This window comes from Somniosus microcephalus, chromosome 3 (assembly GCF_052327205.1).
Source record: "Somniosus microcephalus isolate GS21.2 chromosome 3, FLI_Smic_1.0, whole genome shotgun sequence".
Lineage (NCBI taxonomy): Eukaryota > Metazoa > Chordata > Chondrichthyes > Squaliformes > Somniosidae > Somniosus > Somniosus microcephalus.
This window is the reverse complement of record NC_140989.1, coordinates 224093331-224115475: the sequence shown is the minus strand read 5'-3', so window position 1 is coordinate 224115475 and position 22145 is coordinate 224093331. Positions and strand designations below refer to the sequence as shown.

The following is a 22145-nucleotide window of genomic DNA, read 5'->3' as shown; positions in this document are numbered from 1 at the left end:
CCGAGACTGGTGTATTTGTTTCATATTTAAAGGCCGAGACTGGTATATTTGTTTTACTTGTAAAGGCCGAGACTGGTGTATTTGTGTTTTTGGGGGGGGTTTCTCTCCATTAGTTTGTCATGTGGGAAGGGCACAGAGGTATCACAGTAAAAAAAAATTCTTAAATCACACTGTCCATGCTTTCTTTTGGAAGTCCTGGTTGCCCTGCTCGGCTGAGGGCTTGTGGAGCGGCTACATTCATCTTCTGCCATTGGCACAAGCCATTCCCTGAGAGGGGGCCTAGAACCGACTTGCAATAAGCCGCCGACGGGCGGCCCTTGCACTTTCTGCCTCCCTCCTGTGCTGGTCCTCCTCCTCCTCCTCCTCCTCTGGTGGTCCTCCAATGTCTGCTGGCAGTGGCTGAGTCCTGCGGATAGCCAGGTTGTGCAGCATGCAGCACACGACAACGAAATGGGAGACTCGCTCAGGCGAGCACTGTAGGGCTCCCCCGGAACGATCCAGACAGCGGAACCGTTGCTTCAGCACGCCGATTGTTTGCTCAATGATGTTCCTGGTTGCTTGATGGCTGTCATTGTATCCCTCTTCAGCAGGGGTGCTGGGCGCACGGAGCGGGGTCATCAGCCAGGTGCACAAAGGATAGCCTTTGTCCCCGAGAAGCCATCCTCGTGGGTGAGGCTGGGCCTCGAACATGTCTGCCACAGAAGTCTGGCGCAGGATGAAGGCATCGTGGCTGCTGCCTGGAAAGCGGGCATTGACAGCTAGGATGAGCTGCCTGTGGTCACACACCAACTGCACGTTGAGCGAATGGTAGCCCTTCCGGTTGCGGTAATCCTCGGCATTCTCTAGAGGTGCCCGCAAAGCCACATGCGTGCAGTCAATGGCGCCCTGCACCATGGGGAAGCCCGCTAATGCTGCAAAGCCCATTGCACGCTCTTGCTGCTTGTCAACGGTCATGGGGAAGGAGATGAACTGACGTCTCCTTCTGAAAAGAGCATTGGTCACCTGGCGGATGCAGCAATGTACCGCAAACTGGGAGATGTTGGAAATGTCCCCAGTAGCGGATTGGAAGAAGCCGGTGGCATAGAAGTTGAGAGCCACCGTCGCCTTCACTGCCACCGACAGAGACATCCTGCTCCTCAGCTGTGGCTGCAGATCTCCGCGAAGCAGGTGGCAGATCTCAGTGACCACCGCCCTTCTGAATCGCAGCCTCCGAACACACTGCTCCTCAGACATGTTCAGATATGAGAACTGCTGGCGGTATACCCTGGGTGAGTAAGGCCTCCTTTGCCGACGCCTGTTGCCCCTTCTCCGTCTGGCCATGACTGGCACTCTCTGACGGCGTCTCTGAGCCCTTTGAATGCAATGGAGAAGCCCAACGTTTCCACCCATTGCAGCCCCCATTATATGTTTCCAATCAATGCTATGACACTGAAGTTAAAGACAAGTGCAAAGCTGTGGCCTGAAGCCACAAGTACCTGTGCGAGTGTTGAGCCAAACCAGAAAGCTCTCTACCTTTGTCTCTCTCCAAAGATCCGTCTCTCACAAAGGAGGAGTGGTGCAAAATGGCTGCCATTTATACTGCAGGAGGAGTCCCCTTTAATTAGCGCCCCCCGCGCCCCGCAGTGACTGGGAACCGTTCCCCTCTACCAGTCGCTAGGGGCGCCAGGCGCACAATAGGCCGGCGCCACTGAATTTCCGGTTCGGGGCGCACAAAGGGCGTTGCACCATGAAATGACGTCGGGATCTGCGCGCGCAGCTGAGCGCGCGCAAAGGTTTTGCGCCGCCGTTAAATCTTAACTGAAGTTCGCGAGAGGCGCAGATTGCGCTGCGCCCCGGCGCTAGCCGCTTAGCACCCCACTTCTCCTCCTCCTAAGGCGCTAGCGGCTGGCGCAAACAACTAAATTTCTAGGCCTAAGTGTGGCCTAACCAAGGTTCGATACGGGGGCCTTGGTTTAACGTCTTATCCGAAAGACGGCACCTCCGACAGTGCAGAACTCCCTCAATACTGCACTGGAGTGTCAGCCTAGATTTTTGTGCTCAAGCCCTTGGAGTGGGACTGGAACCCACAACCTTCTGACTCAGAGGCGAGAGTGCTACCCACTGAGCCACAGCTGACACAAGATGGGCTTGTTGCTCTCCTCATGACCACATGCAAAAAGCCCTTTGCTAACCTTTTAATTCATGCATCTCCCTTTTTTAGAAAAAAGTTATTGGTCCTGTGTAGGTTTTTTTTCCCCCTTTTCAATCGCATGTTCAGTATGAATCAGGTGCTTTCTGATTTGATTGGAGGCTGGCGTGAATCCAGAGAAAGTCTTTCCTCGAGAGTGTAATTTAGCAACACCCATAGCTAGCTGCTAGCTTAGTCGACTCATCTGAGCCCACAGCTCTTTTAGATAATAGAATAACTTCACATATTTGCAGTACAAAGCCCCAGCTTGTTTGATTGTTAAAGGCATTGGTTTAGCAATAAGGGAATGCTTATTTGAATACCATTGGAACTGAATTCCTATGTTTACTTTTGAAAAACAACTAAGCATCAATTATAACAATAATCGACCTTTCAGCTCATTTTCAGCCAGCTTTTATTTGCGTCCAACTGAACAACTGTACTGATGTTGGCGACTCAGTTGTTTAAAAACTACTGTCTCATGTGGGTTTGGGCCATATTGAGGCAGCTTTGTTCCCCAGTCTGTGGCGATTCAGATAATCTCGATGGGTTTGACTGGGGTGCTGCAATTGGCTTCAAAGCCCCTGTGGGTTGAGTATGTATGTGTCGGGTGTGGGGATTGGGGTGGGGTGTGGATGCAGTTAACCAGCCAGGTTCTCGCTCCGATTGCTGTTCAGTCATGCCTGCTGGAAAGTGTATTTGTATGGATATCAGGTTAACTCAAGCTAGGCTGTTATGTCCCCCAACGGTAATTAAAGAAAGACTTGCATTTATATAGTGCCTTCCATGACCTCAGGATGTCACAAAGTGCTGTACAGTCAATGAAGTACTTCTGCACTCTAGTCACTGTTGTAATGTATGGAAACGCAGCAGCCAGTTTGCACACAGCAAGTTTCCACAAACAGCAATGAGATAAATGACCAGATCATCTGTTTTTAGGTGTTGGTTGAGGGATAAATATTGGCCAGGACACCGGGGAGAACTCCCCTCCTTTTTTGAAATTGTGGCGTGGGATTTTTTTACTTACACCTGAGACGGCATAGGGGGCCTCCGTTTAACGTCTCCTCCGAAAGACTTACTGACTGTCTAAGTTCACATATGGAGGTGGCAACTTGGTGTGGTACTTGAGAATACTTGGGCCACAAAAGTTGGTACCTTCAGGAGAGGAGGAACAAATGTAAATTTGCTTTATTCTAATGGGAGATGTGACACATTTTATAAAACATTTCAATATAATCAGTGATTCAGCTTTTGTGTTGTTGTAGTTGAAACAAAACCATTACATTAATATTGCATCTTTCTTAATAGACATTATGTAACTGCAATCTCTTTGGGGTCAAATTGGCTTCAAGATTGAACTGAGTCATCCCATCATGGTAGACTCAGTAGTCCGAAACGTTAACTAGGCAGATTTGCAGTACTCCAGGGTGCTGTTGATAGGCCAGTGAGACTGACTCATTAATGAGATGTGGAAGGGTAGACCTGTTACTGGGTGCTGGAACTCTGCACATTCGGCTCAAAGTAACCTTGCATGGTAATGCTGTAATGGGTAGGGTGGTTCAAGTTAGACGAGTAGCAGGAAGCTTTTTAGGGGTCTGGTAAATGGTGCAATTTTAGCTTGTTAAAGTTTGAGCAGAGTCCTGGTACACATTTCAAAATCTAGGATTTTGCAAACTCGTGCCCAATTCTGTGGGGTGTGTCCCTATTAGGCAAACAAACTACCAGTATGGATTTCTCAGCAGCCTGGTTTAGAGTCTCGAGTATGCTGATGGGTTTTTTTGCACTTCAAATCCCTGGCTGACCAAAAAAAATAGTGGACACAATAGAGTTTACAGCAAAGGGTTGCAGCATGGTTTACTGGAACTTATCCCTTGTTGGTGTTCAGCGTTATGATTGATTCAACTTTATTGATGTCGGGTGATTTTATAGAATGTTAGTGCTTTGCAAAGAATAGTTGTGGGGTTAATTTTAAGAGTCCCCTCCTAGTTCCATGTGAGTTGTGAAGGTGGATTAATATATGAAGTGAAGTTTGTGCTCTGTTTTTGTTTAAGTACGCTTTATATGCAGGGTTAAAATGCTGAGTTTTTTTTGTTTATTTAAAAGATGATGACCCAGTGGTTTTGGCAGAGACCATAAAATAACTTAAGTCTTTAAAGTCTTTATAATTATAACTTCCCATGCAATGAATCCTATTCCCAAGTGAAAATGGGCTATTTTTGGATTACTCTGGGTCACTCTGTTGGGTCTAGAAAGTGAGAACAGTGCTTATTTTAGTCCTTTTTGGCATGGTGTTTGGAAAGTTCATCTCCGTGTGACTATAGGAAGCTGAGAAAGCAGAGGCCTGGTGTGCTCACTTAGGTTCCTCTGATATTGCTGGATGGGAAACAGGAAGTAGCTCATTACAGCCCTGGTGTCTGCTATTGTGGACATGTTTGGATTCAGGAGCCTTGGGTAACTGAAAGCTCAGGCTGGGTTGGGGAGAGGTGCACGAGACGCTAAACTATTTCTCCCCTCCTTTATTTTTATCTCTCTTCTGGAAAATGCAGTCTCAACTAAGGGATAGAGCGGCAGCAGTTTCTGGCACTTGGCCCAAGTAACAATTCTTGATGTGTGAGTCTAGATGGTGAGTGTCAATAAGCTAGTCAGCTGTGAGCCATCCAAAACTTGATTATTTGGTCATGCATTTACTTGCTGCTTGAGGGATCGTGTTGTGTGCAAATTGGCTGCTGTATTTTCCAACATAGCAACAGTGACCACACTTCAAAAGTAATCCGTTGATTGTCAAGCAGTTTGGCACATCCTAAGGATGTGATAAGGTGCTACAGGAATATGAATTCTTTCTTGCTTAACTGCAATTAAAAAAAAAAAAAAAAAAATCTATTTACTAGGACTCATGGATGCCCATCAGGGCGTGTAATGAGAAGGGGCCAGTCCTTTTGTGAGGCCTGAAAATGTAGGTTTTTTTTTTGGACTGTTCCCCTGTGATGCTGTTACAAATAATAGTAGTACAGGCGGTGAGAAATCTGAGGAGGTTAAAATAGGCACTGAAGTCTTAAATAAAAGTTAAAGTGGAATGCAGCACTCATTACTCATTGCCCCAGTGGACTTGCTTTATAAACGCAGTCACTATTAACTGATTGCAGCTGTAAACGGCTGTCCAGAAATTTAAAAAGAAGAGGGCTAACATTGTGCCTCTTTTTGAAATGCTGGCAAGAAATGACCATTTGCTGTTTTTTGGGTTTATTTTTGTATAAACAGTTACTATTTAATACTATATTCATCAGCTTGTCGGGAGAAGTTACCAACCGTGAGTTTACATCAAGAGATGTCCTTAACCCAAGGTAATCTCTTCATTACATCTCTGTATGTTAATCTCCATCCTGCACAGGTCCAACAACTCGTCAATATTCTGCTGACGCTACTTTCAAATCGCAACTATTCAAATAAATCGATGCAAATAGAAACTAAACTGAATCAATTGCTTCTTTAATGAAAAAAATGCACTGTGGTACTTATTCCATTATTTTTTTGGATGAATGTGTTTGTGGGTTGGGTAAACATAGTGAACCCTTAGGAAGGGATCCCATACTGCTTGGTGTAGGAGGAACCTCCCCATCACTCACTTGGTTTGGCTTAAATCCGCCGTGGATTTTGCCTGTGTGCTGAGATTTGAGTAATGCTCCAGTTGTGGGTGGCTGCGTTTTTCTCCTAGTACAGCAATCTGTGGCGGCATGTGAGCTGATGGATGGAGTTCCCTGCCCTTCTCCTAGGAATCCAGCTAGGCATGTGCAGGGTCTTGGGGAATGATCAAGTAATTATGCCTCTGCTTAGAGTAGGTGGAGATGGGGTGTGACAGAATGCGTGAAGTAGTCTGTGGGGTGAGGTACTTTATTCTATTTAATAGCTATGATTAAATGCAAGAGATTTAGGACAGAGAGCAGAAGAAACTTGTCTTTACATGGAGGGTTGTGGGGCTGTGGAATGCACTACTGGAGTTAGTGATTGAAGCAGAGACCATATCAGCATTTAAGAATAGGTTAGATAGATGGTTGAAAGAAACGGGATAAAAGGTATGGGGACAGGGCAGGCACATGGGGTTAGGACTACAGCTCGTGTGGAGGGTAAACACCAACACTGACTAGTTTGCTAAATGTCCTGTTTCTGTGTTGTAATTCTTTTGAGTATCATTTCATACACAGCAGCATATTCATAAATGTGTTTTCAACCATGGGGGTTATTGCAGGTGATCCCAATCCACCCAGTGAGGATCTTTGAACTATGTTTAGTTTCCCCCTCCATGGAGATGTTTGATTTAAATAGCCGTAGTTGTTCTCACTCTAACCCCCTATCTCAAACAGGTCTCACTGTTTCTTGTTCTGACTGAAAATCTGTAAGAACACAGTTTCCACAAAAGATTACTCGCAGTACCATGCATTTATCGAACGACTGCCAATAGACTTGTAATAACACCTTCTCTACATATAACTAATTAGATCAGTGTGATAGATGAAGTGTTACCTGTGCTCTGACAGAAGTTTAGGTCTGTTTTAAATCTGTGCATGAGTTTTGAAAATGGTACGCCAGGCTCAGTTTCTGATCGTGCCCTTAGCCCTGTTTGTTAACACTAGTTTTACAGCCCGACAATGTTGTTTATGTATATGCTGGCCTCTAAATGATTTGTGTTTTAAGTGTCACAAATTGCTGGCTGAGAGTTTCAGGGGTTAAAGATGAGATTGATTGATACCATACAACCTATACAATGCAGTATTTTAACCAAGCAAAAGGCCTGATTGCCATTTGTGAGGGAGATTTCATGCTCTTCTAAAAAGACAAGATGCATCTGCACCAGGAGGCTGAAGCAAAAGGTTTAGCTACAAAACTGGTAGGATCAAATATCTGTCTTCAGAATGGGGTACTGGGAGCATCTCAACTATTACAATTTAGCCACAGTAAAATATCTTTCTATTCACCCCCTTGCCCTGACTGGACCACTTTCTCAAAACTTTACTTTTGTTAGCGCAAGATAATTCTAAAACTGCGCACCAAATCAAACCTGCGGGCACTATTTACTTTTAATCAATAAAAATGGAATCTTAAAGGACGTCTGTACATCATCAATTAAATATAATTGGCTGGCATAAACAACTCTTGCCCTTGCAGCTTTGTCACAATGAGGATTCTCTTGTCAGCAAAGCTCTGGGGAAGTCCTGGCAGAATTATTTATTCTTTGATTTATGCAAGTTATTTTGCCAATGCCTTGTATATCATTTGAGTGTGAATTAAACATGTGTCACATAATGTCATTTGTTATACATGTTTTTGTCTCGTTTCTACATTATAACATTCAGTTTTTTTTGGTTAAGGAACCTTGTGGCTTGAATCAAGTTGTTTGCACTCTGGTCTGTCAGAGGCTTCCCTAGTAGGTCAACAGTAATCAATCGTGCACTGGATACAAGATTTTTTTTTAAAGTGCTTCCTTGACACATCTGCCAATTACTGTAATCTATTCTTTCTGCAGATAAATCAAAGCTGTAAATAAATTAACAGAAAATACTATAAGATTTTTAACATGCAAAGTACTAAATCTAACAGACCAGCAGTCATTTTTTCATTTGGTTTAACAATGCAGCCTAATTCTATACATGTCACTCTTAAACATATGGAATTTATTTATTTACTACTTTAAATGTGTTGCCAAACCATGTCACTCTTGGAGGTGATGTTTATCATTAACAAATTCTTCAATGTTGGCAGCCCTGCTTAAACTTTTAACGCATTCTGGTATTGCTGGGTATATTTATCAAAGGTAAGGGGCTGCTCAGTGAGCTGAACTTTATTAATGCGAGTCATTTTCTGGAAAATGATTCTTGTCTTCGGATTTTACAGTTGTGGAATTGGGAAAGAATAAAGCAAGTTACTAGTCCAGTTTTAGGCATCATGAGTCATAGAAACATAGAAGATAGGAGCAGGAGTAGGCCATTCGGCCCCTCGAGCCTGCTCCGCCATTCAATGAGATCATGGCTGATCATCCAAACTCAGTACCCTGTCCCTGCCTTCCCCCCATATTCCTTGATCACTTTACCCTTAAGAAATATATCTAACTCCTTCTTGAATATATTTAATGAATTGGCCTCAACTGCCTTCTGTGGTAGAGAATTCCACAGGTTCACCACTCTCTGGGTGAAGAAATTCCTCCTCATCTCTATCCTAAATGGCTTACCCCTTATCCTTAGACTGTGACCCCTAGTTCTGGACTCCACCGCCATCGGGAACATCCTTCCTGCATCTAGTCTGTTTAGTCCTGTTAGAATTTTATAAGTTTCAATGAGATCCCCTCTCATTCTTCTAAACTCCAGCGAGCATAAGCCCAATCGACACAATCTCTCCTCATACGTCATTCCTGCCATTCCAGGTATCAATCTGGTGAATCTTCGCTGCACTCCCTCGAAGGCAAGAACATCCTTCCTCAGATAAAGCGACCAAAACTGCACACAATACTCAAGGAATGGTCTCACCAAGGCCCTGTACAACTGCAGCAAGACATCCTTGTTCCTGTACTCGAACCCTCTCGCTACGAAGGCTAACATACCATTTGCCTTCTTCACCGCCTGCTGCACCTGCATGCTTACCTTCAGCGACTGGTGCACAAGGACACCCAGGTCTCGTTGCACTTCCCCTTCTCCCAATCTATTGCCGTTCAGATAATAATCTGCCTTCCTGTTTTTGCCACCAAAGTGGATAACCTCGCATTTATCCACATTGGGCAGATGCAGTATAATCACCCAACCTGTCCAAATCGTACTGGAGTTTCTCTGTATCCTCCTCACAGCACACACGCCCACCCAGCTTTGTGTCGTCTGCAAACATGGTGATATTACATCTAGTTCCCTCGTCTAGATCATTAATATATATTGTGAATAGCTGGGGTCCTAGAACCGATCCCTGCAGTATCCCACGAGTCACTGCCTGCCACTCGGAAAAAGACCCTTTTATTCCAACTCTTTGCTTCCTGTCTGCCAACCAGTTCTCTATCCAAGTCAGTACCTTGCCCCAATCCCACGTGCCTTAACTTTGCACGCTAATCTCTTATGCGGGACCTTATCAAAAGCCTTCTGAAAGTCCAAATACACCACATCCACTGGTTCTCCCTTATCTATTCTACCAGTTACATCCTCAAAAAATTCCAGTAGATTAGATGAGCACGATTTACCTTTTTGTAAATCCATGTTGACTTTGTCCGATCCGCTCACTGTTTTCCAAGTGCTCTGCTATTACATCTTTTATAATGGACTCTAGCTTTTTCCCCACTACTGATGTCAGGCTTACCAGTCTATAATTCCCCGTTTTCTCTCTACCACCTTTTTTGAATAGTGGGGTAACATTAGCTACCCTCCAATCCATGGGAACTGTTCCAGAGTCTATCGAATTTTGGAAGATGACCAGCAATGCATCTACTATTTCTAGGGCCACTTCCTTAACTACCCTAGGATGTAGATTATCAGGCCCTGGAGATTTATCGGCCTTCAATTCCGTCAATTTCCCAAACACCATTTCCCTACAAATACTGATTTCTTTCAGTTCCTCCCTCTCATTAGACCCTATGTTCCCTGACATCTCTGGGAGGTTATTTGTTTCCTCCTCTGTGAAGACAGAACCAAAGCATGTATTTAATTGGTCTGCCATTTCTTTGTTCCCCATTATAAATTCCCCTGAAGAAGAGCCTGCGCTGAGTTAATTGATCTCGGCTGGGTGGTGTAATTGGCCCTCATGTTCTGGGTTAATCAGGGTGTCTGCTTCTGATCGCTGTGCATTCACCCCTGCTGGAAAGTGCAGATGTGTGGTTACCCTGTGAAAACGGAATGAGGTTCATGTGTGATGTCCCTGCAGTTCGGTACCTTGCCAGCACCCAATGAAGAATGACCAGTTCGGTGAGGTACTACAGGGCAGCCAGCACCATAGAACCGTACCTCAGTAGTCGGTGACTTCTGGAGACAAGAGAAAATTGAAGACACAGGAAGGTGTTCAACACATTTTGCTATCTCTAGATAAATACTGTCCACAGTAAACTGGGCAAAGCTGTTAATGGGTAAAACGACAAGATCAGTGGGTGATGTTCAAAAAATAATTTAGTATGATACAGAACCAGTTTATACCCCTGAAGGGCAAGAGCTCTACTTGCCAAAAAAAGAGCCATGGATGACCGAAAGAGGTAAGGGACACCATAAAACTAAAAGAAAAAGCATACAAAAATGCAAAAAAAACACACATCCTGGCAAGTCGGAAAGATGCAAAGAACAGCAAAGTGTCACAAAACAGATAGTAAGAGCTACAAAAAGAGAGTATGAAAAGAAACTTGCAACGAATATCAAAATCAATACAAAGAATTTTTACAATTACATTAGGCAAAAGTGGGTAGTCAGGAACAATGTTGGTCCATTAAAAACTGAAAGTGGTGATATTGTCAATGATAAGGAAATAGTGGACGTGTTGAATAATTACTTTGCATCAGTATTTACAGGAGAAGAGGAGGCTAGCATGCCGGAAATCCCAAGGAAACTAATATTGAATCGGGGACAGGGACTCAATAAAATTAACGTAAGTAAAATAACAGTAATGAAGAAAATAATGGCACTATAGAGTGACAAATCCCCAGGACAAGATGATTTCTATCCCAGGGTTTTAAAGGAAGTAGGTGAGCACATTGCAGATGCCCTAACTGTAATCTTCCAAAGTTCTCTCGATTCAGGAACTGTTCCTTTAGGTTGGAAAATTGCGTTGTGTTACTCCACTATTTAAGAATGGTGAGAGAGGGAAACCAGGGAATTATAGACCAGTTCGCCTAACATCTGTTGTCGGGAAATTGCTAGAGTCTATAATTAAGGATAGGGTGACTGAACACCTCGCAAATTTTCAGTTGATCAGAGAGCCAGCATGGATTTGTGAAAGGTAGGTCATGCCTGACGAACCTGATAGAATTTTTTGAAGCAGTGACTAAAGTAGTGGACAAAGGAATGTCTAAGGATGTTATTTATATGGACTTCCAGAAGGCATTTGATAAAGTCCCACATAAGAGATTGTTAATTGAAGGCAAACTATTGACCTGGTTAGGAAATTGGCTGAGCAGCAGGAGATAGAGAGTGGGGATAATGGGTAGGTACTCAAATTGGCAGGATGTGACTAGTGGTGTCCCGCAAGGATCTGTGTTAGGGCCTTAACTATTCACAGTATTTATTAACAACTTAGATGATGGCATAGAAAGTCATATATCCAAATTTACCGATGACACAAAGATAGGCGGCATTGCAGGCAGTGTAGATGGAAGCATAAAATTACAAAGGGATATTAATAGATTAAGTGAATGGGCAAAAGTGTGGCAAATAGATTTCAATGTAAGCAAATTTGAGGTCATCCACTTTAGACCTAAAAAGGATAGTACAGGGCACTTTCTAAATGGTGAAAAGCTAAAAACAGTGAATGTCCAAAGAGATAGGGGCGGGGGGGTGGTGGGTGCGGCAGGTACATAGATCATTAAAATGTCATGAACAGGGTACCACGCCGTAGGAAGGATATATTGGTCTTGGAGGGAGTGCAGTGTAGATTTACCAGAATGATACCCGGACTTCAAGGGTTATGTTAGGAGAGATTACACAAATTAGGGTTGTATGCCCTAGAATTTAGAAATGTAAGAAGTCACACAACACCAGGTTATAGTCCAACAGCTTTATTTGAAATCACAAGCTTTTGGAGCGCTGCTCCTTCGTCAGGTGAAGTGGAGAAATGCATAAAGACACAGCTTATATAGTCAGAGAATAATGTCAGATGTTTACAGGTAATCTTGCCAACTGCCATTTATCACACCTCGGCAGAGAGATAATCACAGCAATCAAAGGTGTGAATGGTGTCCAAACAGGCCAGTCAGGAAAACATTACATCAAAGAACAATGAGGTGGGGTCACAAGGGGTCAAATATTGCAGATGCTGGGGTCTACCTCATACCTCATACGTTGCAGGAAAGGATGCCCCGGAGCATGGTACATCGGCGAGACCATGCAGACACTGCGACAACGGATGAACGGACACCGTGCAACAATCACCAGGCAGGAGTGTTCCCTCCCAGTCGGGGAACACTTCAGCAGTCAAGGACATTCAGCCTCCGATCTTCGGGTAAGCATTCTCCAAGGCGGCCTTCGAGACACACGACAACGCAAAATCGTCGAGCAGAAACTGATAGCCAAGTTCCGCACCCATGAGGACGGCCTCAACCGAGATCTTGGGTTCATGTCACGCTACATGTAACCCCACCTGACGCAGGGCCATCCAGACTCGAGTCGACATTGGCTTGTTCTCTCTACACAGATGCGGCCGGACCTGCTGTGATTTCCAGCAAAAAAAAAAAAATGTTTTTTGTCTTTTTTTGTTTTTCATACAGACCCCAGCATCTGCAATATTTGACCCCTTGTGACCCCACCTCATTGTTCCTTGATGTAATGTTTTCCTGACTGGCCTGTTTGGACACCATTCACACCTTTGATTGCTGTGATTATCTCTCTGCCGAGGTGTGATAAATGGCAGTTGGCAAGATTACCTGTAAACATCTGACATTATTCTCTGACTATATAAGCTGTGTCTTTATGCATTTCTCCACTTCACCTGACGAAGGAGCAGCGCTCCGAAAGCTTGTGATTTCAAATAAAGCTGTTGGACTATAACCTGGTGTTGTGTGACTTCTTACATTTGTCCACCCCAGTCCAACTCCGGCATCTCCACACCATAGAATTTAGAAGGTTAGGGGGTGATCTGACCGAAGTTTTCAGGATATTAAGGGGAGCAGATAGGGTAGATAGAGAGAAACTATTTCCGCTGGTTGGGGATTCTAAGACTAGGGAGCATAGTCTAAAAATTAGAGCCAAACCTTTCAGGATTGAAATTAGGAAACACTTCTACACACAAAAGGTGATAGAATTTTGGAACTCTCTTCCGCAAATGGCAATTGATGCTAGATTGATAGCTTTTTGTTAATAAGAACATAAGACGTAGGAGCAGGAGTTGGCCATTTGGTTCCTCGAGCCTGCTCCGCCATTAAGTAAGATCATGGCTGATCTGATCTTTGCCTCAACGCCACTTCCCTGCCTGCTCCCCATAACCCTTGACTCCCTTACCTTTCAAAAAGCTGCCTATCTCCACCTTCAATATATTCAATTACCCAGCCTCCATAGTTCTCTGGGGAAGAGAATTCCAAAGATTCACGACCCTCTGAGAAGAAATTCCTACTCATTTCCGATTTATAAGGGTGCCCCCTTATTCTGAAATTATGCCCCCTAGTTCTAGATTCCCCCACGAGGAGAAACGTCCTCTCTGCATCTACCCGGTCAAACACCTTCAGAATCTTATATGTTTCAATAAGATCCCCTCTCATTGTTCTAAACTCCAATGAGTATAGGCCCAACCTGCTTAACCTTCTTCATAACACAACCCCTTCATCTCCGGAATCAATCTCGTGAACCTTCTCTGAACTGCCTCCACTGCAAGTATATCCTTCCTTAAATAAGGAGACCAAAACTGTTCGCAGTACTCCAGGTGTGGTCTCACCAACGCCCTGTACAGTTGTAACAGGACTTCCCTACTTTTATACTCCATTCTCCTTGCAATAAAGGCCAACACTCCCATTTGCCTTCCTAATTACTTGCTGTACCTGCATGCTAACTTTTTGTGATTCATGTACATGGACCCCTAGATCCCTCTCTAGCTCAGCATTTTGTAATCTCTCCCCATTTAAATAATAATTTTTTATTTTTATTTTTCTTGCTAAAGTGGGTAACCTTGCATTTTCCCACATTAAACTCCATCTGCCAGATTTTTGCCCACTTACTTAGCCTATCCATATATATCCCTTTGGAGATTCTTTGCTTCCTCCACACAATTTGCTTTTCCACCTATCTTTGTATCATCAGCAAATTTGGCTGCATTACACCCGGTCCCTACATCCAAGTCATTAATATAGATTGTAAATAGTTGAGGCCCCAGCACTGATCCATGCGACACCCCACTGTTGTGTCGGTACCTTTCTACCTAGACACAATTTAGGACTCAGAACTCAGAGATTCAAACATGAAGTGCTTTATTCAGGAAGGAAAGGAAGTTCTGGAAAGTTCCGAACAAAGAGAGCTAAACTTAACCAAGAGAACACCCAACCATTTATCTGCTGTGACAGCGCCACCACAGGTGGGAGGAGAATACACAATACATAACATATTCCTCCCCTCTTAAATGAAAGGTCCACATTATTCCTCAACAGGTAAGTTACTTTCAATGCACTCACTAACCAAGGGTAGAGGTAGACTGCCTCAACCCTGACTTTACCCTGGGGTTTATTCTGCCCCAGTCTTGTGGGTAAGTCACTAAGCCTACAGATCCAAGCGTCTTGGAGGCCGCCGCTCTCTGACAGGATACCGGCGGTCATCGCTGGCTTCCACAGCAGTAGGCATTGACACAGGCCTGGATGGAGAAGGTGCCTGTGTCAGTTGAAAGTCAGGAGCTTGCACAGGTGGAACAGTCTCTTTGACTTCCTGTGTTGGAGAAGAGCACTGTGGCAAAGGATGCTGGTTTGCGGTATCATTCGGAAACAGTTCAGGCCAACCAGCCGTTGGAGCCTCTGTGGCTGTCTCTGCTCCTTGCAACAGTTGATCTGTGTGTCTTCTCCAGACGACGTCCTCGGCAGTCTCAACCGTGTAAGACACAGGGCCTGTCTGTGTGAATCCCATAGCAGGAACCCATTTCAGTCCAGTGTTGTAGTTTCGAGCTAGGACGTGCTCTCCAGGGTGAAACCGTCTCTCCTTGGCTCTTTTCTCTCTCTTTTCAACTTGAGCTTGTTGTTGACGATGGACAACCTGTTCTGCCCTTGGAGGTTTGAGTAAGTCAAAACTTGTCCGCAACTGCCTCTTCATGAGCGAAGCGGGGGATGTTTTGGTTGTGGCATGCGGCTCGTTCTGTTGGACAACAGGAAGCTGTTCAGACGTTGGTGGATGGAGCCCTGACCTTGCGATGCCTTCAAGGCGTGCTTCAAAGTTTGCATGAACCTTTCTGTCAGGCCGTTAGTAGAGGGATGATAGGGCGCAGACCTGATGTGTTGGACACCATTCACATGCAGGAAGGTTGCAAACTCCTGTGATACAAATTGTGGACCGTTGTCACTTCCGAGTTCCGGTGAGCCATAATGGCTGAACATCTCACCAAGTTTCTCAATTGTTTTCTCTGCCGTGGTAGACCTCATCACAGCGACCTCCGGCCACTTGCTACGAGCGTCCACAACCACCATAAACATCTTCTCTTCGAAAGGACCAGCGAAGTCCACATGTACTCGCTGCCACACTTCTGCAGGCCAATCCCAGGGGTGTAGGGTTGCCAGCTGTGGAACATTCCGGACCCTTTGACATGGGGAACATGTTTTGGTTTTCTCCTCAATATTTCCATCAAGACCTGGCCACCAGAAGTAGCTTCTTGCCATTTCCTTCATCCGAACCATCCCACTGTGGCCTGTATGAAGTTGTTGCAGTATAGGTTCCCTCCGAGGTGGCGGAATGATGACACGGCGTCCCCAAAGAAGACAACCTGCCTGGACGGAGAGCTCATTTCTTTTTGAAACGTAAGGTTTCAAACTAGGAGAATCTCCTATAGCTCTCCCTCGAATGACATTGTCCATTACCTCAGACAGGACTGGATCGTTGCGGGTGTACCTTCGCACCTGAACTGCCGTGACAGGTGCTCCCTCCACTTGTCTAAAGTAGAAGATGTCTATCTGACGAGGCTCTGGGGGAGTAACAGGCAAGGGTAGCCTCGAGAGACCATCTGCATTGCCGTGCAAGTCTCATTTGCGATATTTGATGTCGTATGTGTGTCCTGACAACAGTAAAGCCCACCTTTGCATCCTGCTTGCAGCGAGAGACGGAATTCCGGTGTGGGGCCCGAAGATTGAAGTCAATGGACGGTGGTCCGTCAGGAGTGTGAACCTTCTCCCAAACAGGTACTGATGAAATTTTCGAATTCCAAAAACAATTCCCAAGGCCTCGCGCTCAATCTGTGCATAGTTACTCTCGGCCTTGTTCAAGGTGCGTGATGCGAAGGCGATAGGTTTCTCTTCACCAGAAGGCATCATGTGGGATATGACAGCTCCCACACCATATGGTGATGCATCACATGCTAGCTGCATGGGTAGCTTTGGGTCGAAGTGTGTCAGGACCTCCGATTTCAGCAGTGCTTTCTTTGCTTGGGCGAAAGCTTAGTTGCACAGTTCAGTCCATTTCCATATTTTGCCTTGACATAGCAACTGATGTAACGGCTTCAGCAATGTTGCTAAGTCTGGAATAAACTGCTCATAGTAGTTAAGTAGCCGCAGAAATGAACGTAACTGGCTCACGTTCTGGGGTGCTGGGGCCTCCACGATCGCCTTGACCTTTGACGGCGCCTTATGCAGGCCAGTAGCGTCAATCACATGCCCCAGGTACTCAACTGAAGACTGAAAGAATTCACATTTGTCTTTACGAACTCTGAGTCCGTACTCTTTCAGTCGTTGTAGTGTCGCATCCAAGTTCAGAAGATGATCCTCCTCATTTGTCCCAGTGACAAGGATGTCGTCCAGGTAGCACTGGACTCCTGGCAGTCCACTCAAAATCTGATCCATTGCCCTTTGGAATAGAGCAGAGGCCGACGTAATTCCAAACGGAAGGCGGCAGTACCTGTATAGCCCCTTGTGTGTCACAGTTGTCAGCAGCTCCTTTGATTTGTCATCGACATGCATTTGTAGATAAGCCTGGCATAAGTCTATTTTGCTGAACTTTTGCCCTCCGGCCAGGCCCGTAAAAAGATCATCAATGAGGGGAAGAGGGTACTGTTCCGCAGACAGCGGGTTAATAGTCACTTTTTAAAATCCCTGCAGATTCGAACAGATCCATCCTTTTTCAGGACAGGAACAATGGGTGTGGCCCATTTGCTCACGCTCACAGGCTCCAGGACTCCATTCTCGACTAAGGCCTCCAAGTTAGCCTCAACTTTTGGCCTAATTGCATAGGGTACAGGTCGGGCTTTGTGAAACTTCGGCTTGCTGTCAGGTTTAATGTCCAGTCTCACGCTGATCTTTTTCATGCTCCCAAGTTCCCCATTGAAGAGTTCTGCATGTTTGTTTAACACTGCAGTCAGACCTGACTCCCCTTTTGACATCTTGCGGACTGCAGGCCAGTCCAGCGTGATTTTCTCTAGCCACGCACGTCCCAGTAGCGATGGGTAATTTCCCTTTACCACATTTCGTGGCAGTTTCGCAGTCTGTCCGTTCAATTTAACTGTCACCTCAATGGCGCCTCTCATGGCCACAGGTTCGCTGGTATACGTCTTTAGCACAATGTTTGTTGGCTGAAGGGTAAGATGCTTTAGCATTTTGTTGTAGACAGTGTCTGAAACAAGGGACACGGCCACGCCTGTGTCCACCTCCATCCGCACTGATTGTACCTCCACCAGTGGTGATATCCAGTAGCCATTTGAACCACCTGCAACCGTCAGTATGTGCACCTCTTCCTCCTCAGAGGTGTCGCTCCCCTCTGTTTTGCTTGTTCCATCATACTGCACTGAATGAACACTCCTTTTCCTCTCTTGTCCAAATACAGACATTTTGCTTTCATGCTTCCCAGCTCTGTCTTTTTTTACCTCTACAGGCGCGTTCAATGTGACCCTTTTTGCCACAATTTCGGCATTCCAGCTCCGTACACCAGCAGTCATTAGCGTGATGGCCCGTTTTCCCACAACGGTAACATGTGCCGTTCCGCGCACCTTTAGGCTCAGACGACACCTTGTGAACTCTCCCTGTTGAACTCAACTGGTGAGCCTCCTTTTCCGCCATCTCCATGGAGACACTAACTTCAATGGCCTTTTCAAGAGTAAGGTTGTCCTCAGTAAGAAGGCGCTTCTGTGTGGCTGCATTTTGTGGATGAGAACACACAATACATAACACCCACTAGTTACAGTTTGCCAACCTGAAAATGACCCATTTATCCCGACTCTCTGTTTTCTGTTAGTTAGCCAATCCTCTATCCATGCTAATATATTACCCCCAACCCCATGAGCTCTTATCTTGTGTAGTAACCTTTTATGTGATATTGAGGGATATGGGCCAAAGGCGGGTATATGGAGTTAGGTTGCAGATCAGCCATGATCTCGTTGAATGGCGGAACAGATTCCAGGGGCTGAATGGCCTACTCTGGTTCCTATGTTCCGAAAACTATCAGAGCTATTGGCAGTGTACTGTATGCTAAGCTTTGCGAATGGGAGTTCTTTTGAAAAAGACGATTCGAGGTTCCCAGTTCTACAAGTCTAATTTTCACCTAGTTGGGAATGATTTTACTGATCCAGTATTGTGAAACATGGTTATTTTCAAGCTAGAGCCACCCATGAATTTGTTTTGACATGTGACTCTTGTTGAATGGAGAACAATTTGGTACATAGAAATTTGGTGCTGTGTGCGCGCCTCTGTGGGAAAACCAACAATTTGCATTTATTTGTAAAAGAAGTAATAATGCACATAATTAAAAACAAACCACAGACAGTGAACGAGTGCAATCTGTCTTTTGTTTCATTTGTGAGAGAACTGGAGGAGCAGAAATAAAATGCAGATTCCACTTATCAGCCATACAAGTGCGTGATTGTGTAGTGCTCTCTCTTCCCCGATGATGATTAAGCTTGGTAACTATTTCCGTGCCAAACCGTTGTAAGTGTTTATGCAGCAGATGTAGCTCAGTAAACATGATTGCAGCAATGTGTTTGCAAGGCTTGTTTCCCAAAGTTGTCGGACTCAACTGTGATTCTAACTGGCCAGGCTGCGTGTGGGAACCATTAGGATCTGTTGAAATCAAATGCACTGAAAATATTACAACTTTCAAAAAAATACCACTATTTACAAGTGAGCATCAACAGCATTTAAAGGCATCTTTGCTTCATCCAGTAGCTCACTAAGGCAGCGAATAGCTGAACTATATGGAAGAGGTAAGTCCCAGGTTTGATCCGTGTTTTGTGCTGAGTTGGCTTATCTCAGCCAGGATTGGTGGACAGGGTGCTACCAATTGGCCTCAATACCCTTTGGCTAAGTAAGAATGCACATGACTAAACAAAAGTAGCAATTCCAGATGTTTTAAAATCTTCTGATAACAGAACAGCAAAAACATGCTACACTATGACAAATAGATGACAAAATATTCTTTGTTTTATTTCCTTTCGAGTCAGCCTGGCCCTGGAGAAATTGACCTGCTATATCTTAATTGCCAGCTCAGGCCAAGATGTATGCTCCAGGGACTTGCGCACATAAAGCTAGGCTGACACTCCAGTGCAGTGCTGAGGAAGTGCTGCACTGTCGGAGGTGCTGTCTTAACGTTAAACTGAGGCCCCGTCTGCGCTCTCAGGTGGACGTAAAAGATCCCATGACATTATTTCGAAGAAGAGTAGGGGAGTTATTCCCGGTGTCCTGGCCAGTATTTCTCGCTCAATCAACATAATAAAAAGAGATTATCTGGTCATTTTCACATTGTTGTTTGTGGGCGCTTGTTGTGCGCAAATTGGCTGCCGCATTTCCTACATTACAACAGTGACTACACAAAAAAGTACTTCATTGGATGTAAAGCGCTTTCAGACGTCCGTTGGTCGTGAAAGGCACTAGAAATGCAAGTCTTTTTTCTTTCTTGCAGCTTTTGTCAGTCCTGACAACTTTGAAGATGGAAATTTCTCTTTTTTTCCTGACCCCAGGAAGTGGAATCTCGCCAGACTGCACTGGCAACTATCCCTGCTGAGCTCAAATAATTTGAGTTATCCCAATCAAAATACATGTAAATGATCAGTGAAATGTCCATCCCAGCTTTCATTGTCTTTGAAGCATGATGGCTCAGACACCCCATCTGAATTTTTACTTCTCCCAGCCCCGCTGTGCTGTGACTTTAAGCCCCTTGAGCACTCAGTTTAACTTAATATAACATTTTTAACACATCACACCAAGGATTTTCCATGGAGGCATAGCCAGAAATCCTGACCTGTGACAGTCCTCTTATTGGAGATGTGATACATTTTGTAACAGAAATTGTAGTAGTATACAGACTAGGTTCACTATTGCTGCACTATGCTAAATGCTTTGTACCCATTGCAGAATTAAAGTGGTTATTTTAGCGGCTAAAGGGTCTCTCTTGCACTTGGGATTCCAGTGTTTTGGGATCATATATTGTGATTACATCTTTTTTCTGTGAAAATCAATAGTCTTGTCTGCAATATATAAAAAGGTTGCCACTCCCTGTTATTCAAAGCACTGGTTTATGTTGACTAAATCAAATGCCATTTCCATTGTGTCATATTTTAGGATCTTTGTCAGTGTTTTGGGGATCACTTTGTGTGGTTCCATTCATTTTTTCTGTGAAAATTAAAAACCAGTGATTTTGCGAATAACTAAACTGAACAAAAATCAACGTGTACAAGATTCTGAACAGCACAACCCACGTCAGAGCAATGTGCTGGTTTGCTGATTGATTGTGGTACTCTCTCTAGAAATCCAAGAGCAATGATTCCTTAACTTGCTGTGTCAGATGTGCGAGTTGGACCAGAAGTAGTAACCGACCCAGCCTTCCTGGTGACAAGGTAAGCAGTAATCTTTCAAAGAAGTCGGTTCCTTAGATTCTGTGTCAAAAATTTCAAAAGCCTCCTTTTACAGCTTTTCCACTCCTGTATGGTGTCTTTCTCACATCTTTAATGGACACCTGCCCTGCCATTTAAAAAAAAAAGGTTTTGTTTCTATCCTTTGTTTTGAAAATTCAATTAAAGCCATAGTTTTAGATGAAAATGTTAGTACAAGTTATATTTGTGAAGAACGGCCAGCACACTCAAAAGCTAAGCAAGACCTCTTGCTCCCAGTAGATCCTCCCTTCCCCTAGCCCACTGGGCCAAACTTCCTCTAAGGTTCACCCCTGCCCTAGCCCTGAACTCTCATCTTTCTGCAGTTTCTCTTCTGTCTCTCCTCATGCCTTCTCCGAACTCGTCTTGTCCATGAGACCCACCTCCTACTTCCTCGATCCTATTCCCACTAAACTGCTGACCACCCAACTTCCTTTTCTGGCGCCCGTGTTGACTAATATTGTTGATGGTACTCTCTCCTCAGGTACTGTCCCCTTCCCCTTCAAATCTGCTGTCATCACTCCTCTCAAAAAACCAACCCTTGGCCCCTCTGTCCTTGTAAATTACCACCCCATCGCCAACATCTCTTTCCCTTCCAAAGTGCTTGAACGTGCTGTCGCCTCCCAAATCTGTGCCCATCTTTCCATGATGGAATCCCTCCAATCAAGTTTCCGGCCCTGCCGCAGTACCGAAATAGCTCTTGCCAAAGTCACAAATGACATCCTATGTGACTGTGACCATGATAAATTATGCCTCCTCGTCCTTCTTGACCTGTCTGCAGCCTTTGACACGGTTGACCACACCATCCTCCTCTGTCGTCCAGCTGGGTGAGATTGCACTCGCCTGGTTCCATTCTTATCAATCCGGTTGTAGCCAGAGAATCACCTGCAATGGCTTCTCTTTCCACACCGTTACCTCTGGCGTCCCCCAAGGATCTATCTTTGGCCCCCTCCTATTTCTCGTCAACATCATCTGAAAACAACATCAGGTTCCACATGTACGCTGACGACACCCAGCTCTACCTCACCACCACCTCTCTCGACTCCTCCACTCTCTAAATTATCAGACTGCTTGTCAGACATCCAGTACTGGATGAGCAGAAATTTCTTTCAACTATATATTGGGAGGACCGAAGCCAAACCTGTTTGCAACTTTGGTGTCATATTTGACCCCGAGATGAGCTTCCGACCACATCAGCACCATCACCAAGACCGCCTACTTTCACCTCCATAACATTGCCCAACTCCACCCCTGCCTCCACTCATCTGCTGAAACCCTCATCTGTGTCTTT

At 44.9% G+C, this 22145-nt stretch overlaps 1 protein-coding gene across 7 annotated transcripts in view; it reads left to right on the top strand.

Annotated features, from left to right (window-relative positions):
• imp3 (IMP U3 small nucleolar ribonucleoprotein 3) overlaps window positions 1-22145 on the top strand; it is a 326220-nt gene that overhangs the window by 220711 nt on the left and 83364 nt on the right. For 4 of the 7 annotated variants that reach the window (XM_085982178.1, XM_085982176.1, XM_085982182.1 and 1 more), the window contains one exon: window positions 20770-20821. The exons of the other annotated variants lie outside the window; for them this stretch is intronic. In XM_085982178.1, the coding sequence (XP_085838304.1) occupies window positions 20770-20821 (52 nt within the window). The remainder of the gene's footprint in view (window positions 1-20769; window positions 20822-22145) is intronic. 7 annotated transcript variants of the gene reach the window in all.